Source organism: Buteo buteo, chromosome 19 (genome assembly GCF_964188355.1).
Source record: "Buteo buteo chromosome 19, bButBut1.hap1.1, whole genome shotgun sequence".
NCBI classification, from domain to species: Eukaryota; Metazoa; Chordata; class Aves; order Accipitriformes; family Accipitridae; genus Buteo; species Buteo buteo.
The window spans coordinates 3,208,755-3,224,459 of record NC_134189.1 but is presented as its reverse complement, the minus strand read 5'-3'; the positions used below and the strand labels follow the sequence as shown (position 1 = coordinate 3,224,459).

Here is a 15,705-nt window from a genome sequence, read left to right as displayed (position 1 = left end):
GAAGTGAGGTCCTGTATAGGTCCAGGTTCACAGGTTTTTTCCTCTGGATACAACATTCCTTTCAGAGTAACCATCAGTAGTATAGCTGTATTTCTTCAAGACCTGCCACATCTTCAACAAATTGCCATCAGTACCCTGCACTAGTCCACTCCAGCATGTGTCTCTGGCTCACCCCTCCCCACCCAAGGCTTTTACAAATATAGCTTAATCAACCCATCATGTTAGCTCTCCCATATGCTCTGCTCTGCATGCACCACACTTTAGCAATCTTTCTCAGCATTCTTCACATGTAAAATTTGTTTAAAGTCACTGACAGAGGTAAGTGGAAGGAATTTTTCTTGCTCCCTTTCCACTCTGGGCAACCATATTGTTATAGTCCTCCTGTGCTTGGAAGTGCAAGTGGTAGCGAGGCCAGGGGAAAAGCAGAACTCTTTAAAATTGAGTCTAATTAGAATTTTAAAGCACAATTTTATTGTATCTGGCCTTTGTTCTAAAAAAGCTAGGCTAATGACAAGACCTAGGAGAGGCAAACCCCTTAATCATTGCTAGTCATTAGAAAATAAAGGAGTAATCAAATTCATACAAGCCATGCCAAATCAAACTGTCCATTACGTCCTTTAAACCTTACAAAGCATGCCTCTTCATATAACCCAGCTACAAACAGGAAGAAAAGCACAAAATACCTCCATACCTGAACACTCTCCAAGCATCCCAAACCCAAGCACTGACTCTGTGAAAGACCTTCTCTCAGAAGGGGGGATATGCACATATGCACAGGACATTCAGAGTTCCATATATAAAAGTCCTCAAGTGACAAACAAGCAGCAGATAATATATATGGTTCTTTACTTCTCATTTGTATACGGGGGGGGAAAAAAGGTCAATCTGCTTGCTTTCTTTTATTCTATGAAAGGCCAACAGTTGTATTTAATATTGCCTGATAGTAAGTTTTATTCTTAACAGAATAAGAATGTAACCAAACAATCCTGATCAGTAAAACTACCACTGACCATCACACTTCAAAATTCAGGTTATACTAAGCTTGTTTCACCCAACCAGACTGTATAACTGGATTTTAAATACTTTTGTTAAAAGCCTCTATCAACCAATACAGGTACTTGACCATTTACAGCTATCATTCCATAGGCTCATCGTTGAGAGGGGGAAGTTCACTACCTCAGTTGTCCTTGCCTGCTTCTCTGAACCCTGTGTGTTCACACCAGTCTGTTCTTTGTCAAGTTTAGCTCTTGCCAGACTCTTTGTAAGGTTCTTCAAGCCACTAGAGCAGGAGAAAGCTATTCACCTGAACACAAAAGCTGGTACCAAATAGGTGTCAGGTGTCTGTAAGCAAGGACAGAAGGGGCAACAGTGCCTTTTGATAGCAGTAAGTTGTTCTCTTACAGTGTTTTGACTGCAACCTTGATTTGCGATTTCAACAAGAGTCATTATCTCAGCACTCACCTTGCATCATACTCCTGTAGGCTGTGTCTGTGATGGCATAGATATGAGGGGGCATCTCATGTCTCTTTTTGCCTTTGTACATCTCCACTATTTCTTCTGAGTATATGGGCAGGTTCTTGTAAGGATTGATTACCACGCAGAACAGGCCTGAGTAGGTCTGGAAAGAAAATACCCCAACAAATAAAGACAGGAATTAAAAATGTTGTATAGTTGCACATTTTAACAGTATATTACTTGGAAAAACAAACCAACCAACCAGTCCTTTTTTAAGTGCTCCTTTCAGTGATGCCATGTGGGATGCTTCCCACTAAGCAATATTAGAATCTGAGCAACAGCTAAAGTCATATCAACTTGACTAGTACTCAACATTTCCAAATATGCACAGAGCATCAACTGACACATTAGTCACACTGATATCAAACTGGCCTGCTCCCTGGCTAATTAACAGTCCACTAGGACTGGCTTTTCTTCCCTTCAAAGTTCCTATATTCAAGTCAAGTGTCCGTTTCATTCTATAATGTAGGTGCTCAGCCCCTAGAAACATGCATTTTATTATTTTCTGCCTCATGTTTGCTATGGATTTATCCAGTAATTGATCAACTACAACATAAAACTTCAAGCCAAAATAGTTACTACAAGAAAAATAAGACCAGTGTACACCTTAGAGATTTTCAAGACCGCTGGACTAGGCTGAATTCAGTGTTGACCCTACTCTGAACAGGAACTTGGATTAGATGGCCTCCTAAAGGCCCTTCCAGCCTGAATGCTGTCATGATTTATAAAGTAACAAGTGTAACTAGAACTAGACTCAAAACTGTAAGGTCATTAATGTAGTATAGCTCTGAACTAGTCAATATAGGAAACAATTCTAATGTATTCCATGCTCAAAGAGTCAGCAACATTTGCCAAAGTTTACTTCTAATTCATCTCAAATGGTTAATTGGTTGATCTGTGACAGCAAACCTCAATTTCTCAATTGGTTTCCACTGGCTTATATTCTATAGTTCTAATGGAAGACAACTGTCAAAATACTTCTAGGGAAAGTATTAAGTTTCTTAAAAGAAAAAAAAGAAATTAAAAAAAATCTTTGAGATCTGAATACCTAAACACCGCCCCCCCCAACAAACATTTTACTTACAAAGGGAATAGAAGGAACAGAGGTTTCTTAGATATTTCCTAGATATTCTAAGAATAGCATTCCAAGCGTTGCTCCTGGGGTTTAGAGCTACCCTAGTTCCCTGTCAATTTTAGAGGCAGCTGTTTGAAACATCTAGAGAGGAGTAGCTTTCTACAGCAACTTGCAGTGCTACCAGAAGAGAGTACATTTGGCACTTTTTATTTCTATTGCTACCATCTCTTCTATTGTTTGCTCAGTGAAGAGTGCTTCGGAGTGGTAAAGAGTTCTCCACAATGAGCGCAGAGTACTTAATCAGATTTAGCCTCTTTAGCTAGATAAAGGTAAGGATTAGACTACAGTGATCAGAAGGGTGAAAATAGCATCTACTACAGAGTTTATGGTCTTATATCCAAATTTTCTACACGCTGGCTTAACATTAAGTAATTAGCCCACTCTTATATGCAGCAAATTCAGATACAGCTTCCACCCTGTCTCCCAGAAAGCAAAATTTTTATAGGGATTTAAGGTTCCTTTTCCATACCCCAGCATAAACTATCAGGATATGTTTCCAGACCTACTTTTTTAAAATTTTTTCTAATATTTGAGGAATATTTGAATAGCTTACAGAAAATACTACATCTCTTTCCAAACTGGGAAACTACGAAAGATGGCTAAAAACCTTTTAGCATAGGACTTCTAAAGTTTTAGGAAGCTAAGCTTCAGTGAGACGTTCTAGTCAGGTTAGGTTTGAGGTAGTGCTTGAAAGGAAGTTTAAGGAGTTTGCAGAAACCAACTTGGCAATGCTAGTTCCTTTTGCCTCAGCCTTAGTTCTCCATCTTATCAGACAGTACTTATACAGCACAGAACAGCAGCTGAAAGTCATGCTTTCCTGATCTTTGACTATACTAGTGGAAGACAGAGTAGGACCAAGAGGTAGAAAGGAGTCGACTCAAGAGGAGCACATTCACAGTACATGCAGTACACCTCTTCCCTATGTTGGTGTGGAAATAATTGACATTGGAATCAAATGAACTGTTAGAAGGAAAGCTGTAATTTTATCTGAGTTCTGGAAAACAAGTAAACAAAAACCCTCTAGGCTGCCAGTTCCAGCTGTCTGCATTAGCAGCCATCTTGCGTCAAATCCCATGGCAGGAGCAACCTGCATATATTAATCAAAAGAAGATGCCCTTTATAGTCACTGTTCCATCCTGCAACAAAACTAACTCAGGCCACAGACTGAACCTCCCTCTCCTTTGAAGAGGTTAATACAGCTAAGTGCCTGTTCACTGCTTTTGGGGAATTAGAAGTGAGAGAAAAAAAAAAATGGTAGCAGTAGCAACTACTGTGGCAATATTCCACAAGGAATGTAAAGTTTACTTGTCTGTATTTGTGTGACTTTTTATGGCCATGTGTACTGAACAAATTAGAATTGTTGCTTTTTAAGTAAGAGTAGTGTAAAAGTCTGAAGCTGGGCTGAAGCAGTCTTATGGACGAAAGCAGCAGTTTAGAAAACGGAAGACATTAATTTCAATTACAGTGATGAAGCCATGAAGCAGGTATGCAGGAAGAAGCCATCACCTTCTTCTAGCATTCTGGTTGCCAGGAGAAATACCTAAGGGAAGTTTCTTTGCAGTATAATGATCTCAGTCAAATGTGTGAGGTGATATTTTTGTCTAATAGAGGCAACTAATCATGGCTGGGATAGGCAACTGAGCTAGACCACCATGTCACAACTGCTGGTCAAGCACAATGACAGAGTTTTATGTAGGAAGCAAGTTGAAATATACTGAGCAAAAGCTGCCAGCCCTACCACAGTGAAGACAAGCGTCATCCTCATCTTATTAAAGTACAACTAAAGACTTATATGCATAAACCTCTGAATTGAACCCAAGGCTCCAATTGAAAGGCTAATCTATTATAAGCATAGCTGGCTTGGAATTCTGTACTTTGTTTCAGACATTACTATCTCAAAATAGAATTCTGGCATTACCTTTCACTAACTATTTCAAGTAACACATGGGCCAAACTGGAACTAGCTTTATTTTTCTAACTGCTAAACTAGCTCTGAAGAGCTGAAAGGACCATCTGCAGTATGGCACAAAGCTGACAGCATCAAAAAGTTTATTTTCCAGCAACTGTTAACTTCAATGAAATAACTGGAACATGTAAGGTTGAGTTTTGAGTTTCACACTGAAGACAAACAAGGCAGTTCAGGTAAGCAACACAGAAGCTGAAAATGATCTTCTGGTGAAGCATTCCAAATAGAAAGGGTTAATATGAATGCCAGTCTATTAGCAAGTCACCTCGGTGCAGAACCAATCAGCACATGGAAACAGCAAATTGGTGTCAGACTCAAGCTCTTAGTTCTTGAAATGTTTGACACTCCCTGCTCAAAATTTGTCTGCGCCAGCCGTAAGATTTTCCCCTTCCGTTTATATGATGGGTAGACAGAAAAATAAAGTTTGGAAAAAAAAAAAAAGAAAAGAAAAAAGACAAAAAAACACAGCCCTGCTGGCAAAGAAGAGAGAAAGGACAAGAGCAGAACTAAATTATGCTTATGATCTTTCCAGAGACATTTGTGCTAGAGATACATTGCATGTATTCTCTTTCAAGAGGATTAATGATCAACTAACAGCCACTCCAATAAAAGTATTTTAAGCCTTTGCATTAATCTTCTGACTTGCTGAGAACTGCTGACAGGTGAGATCAGTCCATTTCACAAGTGCACAGAAACACAGTTTTGGCAAGACTAAGATTCTGTAATAGAGAATTACTATGCTAGGTTTACTTACTTGGGTGAAGGGTGTGGGGATTTTTTAATACTTCTTACAATCCACTTAGAAGAACTCAATTTATTACAGTCACAGACTACGTCTGAAATTTCAGAGGGTATCTTGCAAGATACGTGAAACAGCCTATTGCAGAGTGCGCAACAGACTTCGAGATGCTGTTGAATTATTTTCAACAACTTATTACATAACCTAGCAATGTTTCCTGTTCTAAAAATGTTACATGTGATCTTGCACATCCTATTTCATCTCAATACCAAGATTCTTCCCTCTTGAGAATAGATTTTGACCAATAGTCAGAGGAGTTATTGACTACACAGAATAATTAACTGCATCAACCTCCAACCACATTAGCTCTCAAAATTTTGAGATCAGACAGTGCGAGTCAGACTAAATTTATATCAGCTTTGCATCCTTCAGATGTTCTCTGTTAATTTCTGCAACAGTTGTCTATATGCCTTTGTGCCGCTCCAGAAGAGTAGTGGTCACAGCACTAGCCAGAGTGGGAGTTCCTAGCTTGTGTTCATGCTCCGTTAACCTAGAAGGCAACAGTTCACAAAGGTTTCTACCCAAGATGGATAGCTAGGGTGAATTTCTGCTACGTGGTGTCTTAGATACCACCAGTCCCTGTTAGGGCAGATCATCTATAGCTTGCCATGTAAGATGACTGCATAAAAGACTATATCCCTATGGGTATGACAAAGTAGTAAGCACTCAGAAAAACCCAAAACATACAGATAGATATTGCAGAGAGCTTTTATTTATGTTGTCTTCTCCATATGACAAGAGAGGCAGCTTTTGGGTTTTGGCAGCACAAAAAGAGGGGAGAGAGGAAATGTAGACAGACTTTCTTCAAGGACTGTATTAATATACATGTTTACATACGAAATTTATTCTTTACTACATTTTATTTTAATAGATCTTCTAATCTACTGTGAAGATTTCATAGCGCCCAAAAATACTGAACATCCAGCATTTCTACATCCCGCAGGATTCCATCTCAGGCAGTCCCATTTTAATTATGTAAGCAGAGGCTAGCCTGAGAATAAACAAACCAAGAAACACTCGTTCCTGTTTCAACTAGTCACTGCACCCAAATTTTACATTACCGCTGAGTTTAATCATTCATTCTATGCCTGCAGAGTATCAATAAAATAGGCGCTATCACAACCAACATCTGCTGGCTAAACACAGGCCACAGGAAGAGGAAAATCAGAAGGGAACTGAAGAACCAGGTCAAGGTTCCAAATTCTCCTTCCCCACCTTTCCCTATTCATTGCTTTTGGTATTCAGAAGTAGTTACTGCATGCTTCATTAGTATGACCATTGGTCCCATAAATGGTAGCTTTGTCATTTCCACAGCAATAAGAAGCAGGAATCTCTGCTCTTGTCCATTTTGGGGTAGAAAGAAAAGGAAGTATTTCCCATCTCTAAGCACATGCAGGCACATATGTGCCTTCTCTACTAAAACACTCCGAGATCCAGAATTTTTGTAACACAAAGCTTGGCATTAGCATTCTTTCCCACTGAAGCTCCAGACGTGGGAAAATGCAATTCAGATGTTAGGTATATCAGGACTGTGTTTTTATTATTTGGTTCAGTCCAGATCAGACTCCCCATTTACCACTTTCCAACTGCTCTCACTTCTTGCTAAAAGAAAGTTAAATGGCATTCAAAACATCCTGCAAATGAAGACATTAAAATGTTAAAGACAGATTTACCACAGCATTCCTTGAAAGCTTCAACATTAACTAGAGGGGGATTGGCATAGTTTAGTGAAAAGATTTTAAGTAGAGGGAAGAAGCTAAGTCACATGAGAGTTGTGTATAGGGGCAACGAAAGGTTAACACACACATTTTAGAAGCAAAGTGATTACAGTAAGTTCACATACTATGTAATCAAGAACTCTTACCCCAATAGACAAGATTACTTACATAGATCAGTCCCGAGTAGTATCTCTCCTTCAAGTTGTGAAGCACAGAAGCCTCATTCAGGCATGTCAGCTCCGCCATATCTTCCACTTTAGAGAATTTGGGGGGGTTCATCTTCTGGATGTCATCCTTATTTACTTTCACTTTCTTCCCATTCTCTGCCAGTTCCACGATGGCCTCATCTCCTACTTCTTCCTTCAGGCTAGCTGCCTCAAACCCATTCTTCTCTGAGGGAACCCATACCAGCTTCTTAGCTGCCCAGTCGGCCTGAGTCAGGGGGTTATTAATGATGTTTTTGTCCACATAAAGGTACTTATCTGCATCTCTTTGCGACATTGTGTTTTAGAATTGGGGACCTGCAAAAAGAGAAGGGGGAGAAATATTTTTAAAGCCTCAAATTGCCTTGCAAATTCCTAGAGGCAGACAGGCACACGCTAAGTACTCTGAGGCCCTGGACATCAGAGCATGCCTCCCCCCTCCTTTAGTTTCATGTTAGTAAGCACTGGTAAGTTGTCAAACTTCCAATAAGGTCACGGTTTGGCTTGCCAAGAGGATGAAAAAAAACAAACTAGCAAGCAGTTAAGAAAAACCCTACAACAAAACACTGACCGTTAAGCATTTGGAAGCCATTATTTGGCAGAAAAGAGAAAGCACATTAAACTGGCAGGCATCAAACAATTTGTAAGATGTGCCAATACTCATAGCATCAGATACTATGTCGGTAACGTTCAAGTCAAGATTAGCCCTTCACTGCTCTACTTGGTAGAAATATTAGGTCAGAAATATAATCATAAATGTTTAATCAACACTTTCACTTTCTATCTCCTTGTTCTGACAAGCTACGAATCAAATACTACAACTTCTTAGAAATGCCATATACCAGCCTAGACAATACATGAGACATACTTTGCTTCTAAAAGACATCATCGATAATTTGAGGACACCAGTTAAGACTGACATTAGATACCTTCCACCACCAGCTTAGTAGCAACACCCAGCCCACCAGTTTGTATCTTTTTTCTAGATAATGTTCAGTAGCAAAATACCTCCAAGGCAGTAACAGAATAAACCTGTGGTCAGGAAATTTTACAGCCAAAAATCCACTATTGGGATCCTTCTATGAAGCTGTGGTCAGGTAGAGGAGAGAGTACCACCCCTACAAGAGGGAGATGTAGGCAGCATGCTCAGAAAATGGCACCCTAGATTTAGTGTTTCATCAAAACCAGAACACTACCGCCAGGGATTTTCCAGTTTATAAGGCAGCAATTTTATTGGTGCCACTCAGAAATCCTTTCAATCAGAAGAAAGGACTGCATGCGTCAAGGCTCATTAACCACGTAGCAGCAGCCTCTTTACAAGGTCCCATAAACATTACTTCTTGGATCCTTCCTCACAAAGATACCAGTGTCCTCAATATAAGTTTTTTGTAACTTGGATAGAAGTTAGAGCTCTTTACCACCAAAAGAACAGGAAATGAAAATATCAATATTCATGTCATGGCAGGCTGTCAGGATCTACAGAGATAAATTTTCTACAGACCATACCCATATTTACAAACCAGCCTGCAAATCAAATAGGTGAAGTCTGACTATAGATACCACAGACAAAAAGTTATTGAGAGCAGGACAGAAGCAGTTCAATTCTCAAAATATGCATGAGAGCAACAATAGATGTTGAGTCCCAGCATTAGCAAGCAGTGAATGAAGCCAGAAAAACATCAGCTATAATAATCATGGGCACAAATGCCCACACCAGTCATTTGTAAGCATGTAGGGAAATTCCTTTCAACAAATGTATCACTGTAGGTGGTATGCAACTTTGTGCCAGATACTGTATGGATAGCTGTATATTCACAGTCAAAAATTCTTTAGCAAACAAAGAGAAAATTAAGCTAAAGGAAATGATTATTTATAGAGTAAGTTTAAAATCTTTGTCTTAAGCCTTATAGGATATGCCAAGCAGCTACTCCACGCTCTATCTCATCTTTCCTTCCCCACAGGGTCACTGACACTTCCACCTCAATAACCGCAACAGTGATTCTCAGAGCAGCTCCTCCTCCCTGGCTTTTTGTATTTTTATTGAAAACACAGATTTTAATGGGTACGCGATGAAGAGGTTTGTTGCAGAGATAAGATGCAGCAGTCAGAAGACTACCATGAAAAATTTGAGCTGTCAAGAGAGCTCCAAGACCACCCTACAACAGCTAGCCTGACAGTGTGTAGGAAATACAGAAGACTAACAATTCCACAAAAGATATTGAGACTCTATGACATTGCAGAGTATCATCTGCAGGTTGTGGTCAAACGGTTAAAAAAAAGGGAGTGGAGGGAAGGAGGGGAAAAAGAAAAAAAAAAAGAAATAAATATTCAATTGTGTTCAGAGTTGTATCAGGTTTGGCAAGGCAACAGCTGTGCTCTACCCTCCATTACACAGTTTCCTGCCTATGCAACTCCCAGAATCTAACCAGTTGCCTTTTTTGGCTATAATCAGGCAGGACACAGAGGCAGTATGCTTCAGCTAAATTCAGTTTCATCATTTCCTGAGGAATCCGAAGTAACCAGCCATCTGAAGTGTCCTGTATTACACTGAAACATATTCCTCACCTCCTTACTGTTAAGAGTACATGCATTCAACACACCTTGGAGATTTATTCTGGGATAAAGACTAATCCTTTTTGGATAAGAAATACGTAAGACCACAAGAAATCTTTCAAGGGGTATCCCCAGCCAGGTCTAGATCTGGAGACAACTAAGGGAAGAAGATAGCCACAGAGAGGTTAATCAAATTCCTCACAGGAGGAGAAACCCGAATTATCTCACATACAGCAAGACTGCATTCTTCAGCCAGTAAGGGATCATTCTATAGCATCTACCCCTTTTTATTCCCAGGACTGAAAACAACAACTTTCACAGTAAGAAGAGAAATAGCCTAACACGGCCATTCTAAAATCTCACCAAACACCAAGTTTTTTTATGCTAATACTACCAAATAGTGAGGAGGTTCAAAGATGGTCTGCACCTCAAACTTTAAACAGACTTGAAAATTACCCTATTGCATGGAAGCAGCAAGCATCACCATCTCAAACTAGTTTTCATGTGCTCCAGAACAGAATCATCAGGTACTAGAACTAAAAAAATGGAGGATCATGCTAAGATAACATGGTATTAGTGCTATTCTCAAGGCTGACTTCTAACCCACAGGGCCTCTAAACTAGCAATACCACAAACCAACCATTAATTTGCCTTCTCCACAAGAACAGTACCAGAGGAATCAGATTCAGCAAGTTCCATCTCATGGGCTCCAAAACTTATCTTCCTAGCTTATGCCACATTTCACTGGGCATTTCTAAAAACGCCTTAAGTGGTCAAGGAAGCAAGCCCAGTAAGCTCTTGCAGCCTTACAGTTACTCTCAACGAATGCAAGTCATTACCATTTTAGGAACAAATTAGGAAGCAATTTGTTTGCCTAGTAGTTTGCATTTTGGGTGTAGATAATTACGTGGGGCAAGGACATTTATCTTTACATGGCTATTGTGCAACTGTCAGATGAGAATACCGTTAACAATATTCTTTTTGATGCAACACCAGTCTATGGGCAAGAAGACCAAAAAAAATACAGAAGGAAGACAGACCATCCTTGTTTTGAGTTTAAATGCCTCCTTCCTAGTATTGTTTCCAAAAATGAAATATTGCAGTCACTTCCCTGTTAACCCAGTATGCTCCCTTATTGTGGTTTGTAGCAGTTTGAGGAACAGACTAGTCAAACATTGCTTGTTTTCCATTATTTCAGGTGCCAAAAGACATTCTTTTGCCATTTAACTAACTACAGAGCTGCCACAAAGATGCCATACAGTTACAGATGGATGCAAAGTGATCTCTACAGCCATGAATAGGACGGGACCAAGACATAAATAATGTGTAGTCCAGCCTTAAAAAAATTTTCAATAATGCTTTACATACATACTTCCCTGTAGATTCTTTTGAGATGAACAAGTTAAACACTGGCTCTAAGTTAAGATGCCATGCATTCCCTTTGAACTAGGCAGAATTATCCCAAACACTCATTTGAACACAATCATATGGACAGAAGTTCACCTTAGCCTCCTACAATTTCATAGCCTTAAGGCTTGAATTATGAGACACTTCACACACTCCTCTCCCTACTTAAAGCATCAACTGCTTCCCAAAAACCTGGAAACAAACACCTTGTCTGGCTTGGAAAGGTCTAAAAGCTACCTCTGCTATAAGTTCCCTTCCTTTCAATTACAGCATTTTGCAACTGCTAAAAGCATAGAACATTATCTGTTTGCAATTTAATTTTCCAGAACTATTTGTATTATTCCCCCCCCCCCAAATGTTTACTCTGTCAGCAGCCACATAATTGTTTCTGGGACTGAGCCACTGCTCAGTAAGATGAGCTTGGGCTATGCTAAACTATGGAGGTAACAGCCTGAAGTAGAAACAGAATATATTCAGAAGAGCATTAATGGCAACAGTTAAAGCATCACACTTGCTAACAAGTATTAGAGCACTAGCTAGGCAAGGAAAGCACTTCTAGTTTGAGTTATCTGAACCGCCATTAAAGTAGGGATCCCCACACTGTTCTTTTTAGGCTTCAACCTCATCATTAGCAAAGATGCATTTACTACATTGGAATAGACAGCTTTAATCGCAAACCATTTCCTTACTTTAATGAATTATGAGAAGTTTGTGAAGTACTGGGCTATAGAGAACATAAGATAGCTAGATACATGTACTGTATACTTGCTGATTCAGATCACCATTTCAGAACTTTGCTGTAAGACTGAGCCTGCATGAAAAGGGACATATGTGGGTAATTACTAGAAGTTTCTTCCGCTTCGTATCCACCAGTAAGGCACTGTTATAAAAACTTTCTGTGATTTCACATGACATGATCCCCCCACAGGGTTTGTCCAGTAACCTTTATACTAGCAGTGCAAGAGGAACTACCCTAAAGATCAGGATGACAAAAAGAATGGACAATAAATAGTAAACACATTTAGACTAAAACAAATTAGTTTCCTTTGTTTATACAGTTCACATTTTAAAAGTATTTCAGGAACACAACTCTCATGCCATTTTCCAAACTGGCTTACCTTTAGCAGGTTGTGAGAGAATGGCATACAAGACAAAAGGCCCTTTCACAGAGCAAAAGGAATGTACACCATTTCTACAGGCAAGACAAGACTCTTACACTAGAAAATCGCAGCACTACTGGTCACTTACAGTCCCATTTCAGTTACAACTGAAGTGTCCTCAGTGAAGAAACTGGATTCTTTGTTAATACACAGCATTTAAAAAATAATCTGACTTTGAGAAGAAGCTAACGATTCAAACTAAGTTTGGTCAGTAACATTCATATGATGGGAATCTGTTACACGTACAATCTGAACAGCTAATACTTGCATTATTTTTGCAAACTCAACTATTTCACTTTCCCAGCCAGCTGAATACAGTTCATCAAATCAACAGAAACAGTTGCATTAAGTGCAGCTAGAAAGCACAGTAAGCAGACTTTAGTGGCCAGGCTGCCTACAGTGACCATGAACAGACAACATTAAAAACCAAAACCTAACCCACCAAAAAACCCTCCCTATAATTCCCTTGTATTCACTGAGAAACTGTTCAGATCTCATCTGTTTAGGACGTACTAGGCTGACACTTCACAGCTCCACGTGCCAGGATGTTTATGGGAAAGAAAACTGCAAAGTTTGTTAGCACAAACTGTTCCAACTTCGAAGTAACACCTATATAAAAACTGAAGTCTGAATCACTAAGGGTGAGAAATGAATCGCGGGGGGAGAGGAAGGGAAGGGGAAAAGCTGGCAGGAAGCTGAACTGATGGACTGGTTATTATCTGCTTGTTTCTCAAGTTCAGTATATTGTGACACACCAGTGCTTGATGCTTCAGACTGAAGAACCATGAATTTCAGTTATCCCACTAGAGAATACAACATCAGGCAAGTACACAAGTTTGCAATTAATACTCCCTCACTGATAGTCCCCCAAGCTGAAGGCATTCAGCTACACTTACCCCTTTTGTTCAGAATGCCGTGCCACCATGCAGACTCATTTCATCTAGTTCAGCTTTATTTGGGATTCATAATGATTGCTATTAGGCTTACTGTAGTTAACTGCTTTCCTCTCTAGTCACAGTCTGACGCACACAATACATTGTTGAAAGATTTATTTCACAACTGGAATGCAGATTGCTGGCAATTATTGTTGCATATTCAGTTTGACTGTAGTGCTGCCCAGACTTGCCAGCTACCATGTTTATTACTGTAAGTTAAACTCAAAGGTAGAGCACTAAAGTGCCTTCTCTGTATGCACAGGGCTCCAAGAATCAAGAAGGAGGAATCTAATTATCTAACACATAAATGATGCCTGTATTACACAGAGGTGATCAAGTGACCAGACTACACGTAAGACAGAAGAAAGAAGTTGAAGGGTATTCTGTATCTTCCAGGTGGCCTAAAGGTACCTGGCACGCATCCTCAGAACAACAAACATAGAATAAATGTTTCTCAGTTTCTGCATGTCCAGCTCTTTTCATCAGCTGTCAAGCACCACTTTCTGGTATGTGTGAAGCAGCACTTGCATATTCTACTGTAACAGCTGACACAGGAGGTTTGCTCTGTGAAGCTAGGACTTTCCATGGCAAATTGCAAAGGCCACAAAGCTATATACAAGTAAGGCACTGTCCTTACATGCCACTTAATAGTCACCTTTTCTCTCCCCTGGGTTCAAATGAATGGCAAGATTGGGAGAACAGAAGCTACAAGCACAGCACATGTAGATGTAACATAAATTAATGCCAATCTGAAGAGGCTAGTTTTGGGTACCAAAGAGCGAAAATGGGATAGCGCAGGCTTCACCATGGGCTATACATGCACAGAAATGATCTTGGGCAACTGCACTGCATATCGTAAAGAAATTAACCACTGTAGGTTATGGGCAAATATGGCCAGGCATAGCTTCCCTAAGTTAATGCTAGGGAGGGTACGCTTGCCCCTATTTTAATTGCACCTTCTCAGTTCAGTGAGACACAAAGACACATTATCATGTACATGGCACCAATAAAGTTAATCAGTTCTATGAAGCCTGTGCACATTGTTTAAACACACCAAACACTGGTTTAGGAAGGGGGAGGGTAGGCTTCTGTTGATTTCAAGTCCAGTCTTTAGCATGACAAAGCTAGGCTGGCTGCCACCCAACCCCATTCACTTTGAATAAATATTCAAAGTTTACAATCCTGCATAATACACTTTCTGCAACTGTTGTTTCTCATTAGTGCTCATACAGTACATGCCTTCTCAGCAGAGGAGAGAATTCCTCTTCCAGAGACAGTGTGCCCACAAGGAAAACATTCCAGGGGGAGAACACATTCTTCGTGACCACTCAGCAAAGTAATCCCACTTAAGGAGACAGCTGTAGTTCAGAAAACTGCAGCCCATCCCTGCTGTTCAAACTGTTTTGCTGGAAGACTTGTTTTCAGGAGGCATAATGGACTGCAAAAGTTCTGATCAGGCATGCAGAATTCCCTAGGGCCATTGCATGAAAGAGGAGGAAGAGCTTGGAAAGTTTCAGCCTGTCCTTGTTATCTCAGGGTCACTTTTCATTCCTTCCCTAATATTCTGATTTAAGGCTAAGAAGGTAACTGCCAAGAACTCTCTGGGGCACTGAAGTGTAAGGTAGCTCTTCCAGTACACAGTTCTATATCAATTAGCACTCCCTGTCATCTTTGTCAGCTCCAGGTTTCATTTCATCACAGGAGGGAACAAGGAACAAAACAATTACACCTAAATACAGAGAAGAAAAATACAATTCCGGTTCACTCTTTTAGAGACAAATATTTAGCAGACATGTGGCTAAGATAAAGTCACAGGAGCAATTATTCTCACTTACGTTAACTGAGAAATTGCTTTGATCTCAGCATCAATAATACTAATTTTCTTCCAGCACATATTGGAAAGAACCAAGTGCAAATATGTCTGGCAAACCATTTTAAAAAAAGATTATTTTTACATTGCAGCAGGGAACCAAGTTTCTCTAGGCACTTACGGCTCAACCTACTGTGCCAAACTATGATCATGCACAAACAGCCTTCTGCTACATCTCATATTTTTGTTCTTTTTTCAAATAGTTCTGCTGAACCATTAACAGCAGCTGTGGGGATGATAGGCAAAAACCCTGGCACAGAGAAGTCTACCACCTTTACAGGGTCCAACTTTGATTCTCAACTCTTCTAGCTATACTCAGGGATTCATTAAGAGGACCTACCTCTGTCTATTAAGGTGATCTTGGAGTTGGGGGGCAGGAGGAGAGTGACTCACTCTGGACATGGAACAACAGCAACTCCTGCACTGAAGGAAAAGCTACATAGC

General features: G+C 40.0%; 1 protein-coding gene across 2 annotated transcripts in view; it reads right to left on the bottom strand.

The window, feature by feature from the left end:
* Window positions 1-15,705, bottom strand: part of MYH9 (myosin heavy chain 9) — a 72,369-nt gene that overhangs the window by 48,782 nt on the left and 7,882 nt on the right. For both annotated transcript variants that reach the window (XM_075051374.1, XM_075051375.1), the window contains 2 exons: window positions 7,302-7,654; window positions 1,462-1,618 (listed from right to left, as the gene is read on the bottom strand). In XM_075051374.1, the coding sequence (XP_074907475.1) occupies window positions 1,462-1,618; window positions 7,302-7,634 (490 nt within the window). In that variant the 5' untranslated portion in view covers window positions 7,635-7,654. The remainder of the gene's footprint in view (window positions 1-1,461; window positions 1,619-7,301; window positions 7,655-15,705) is intronic.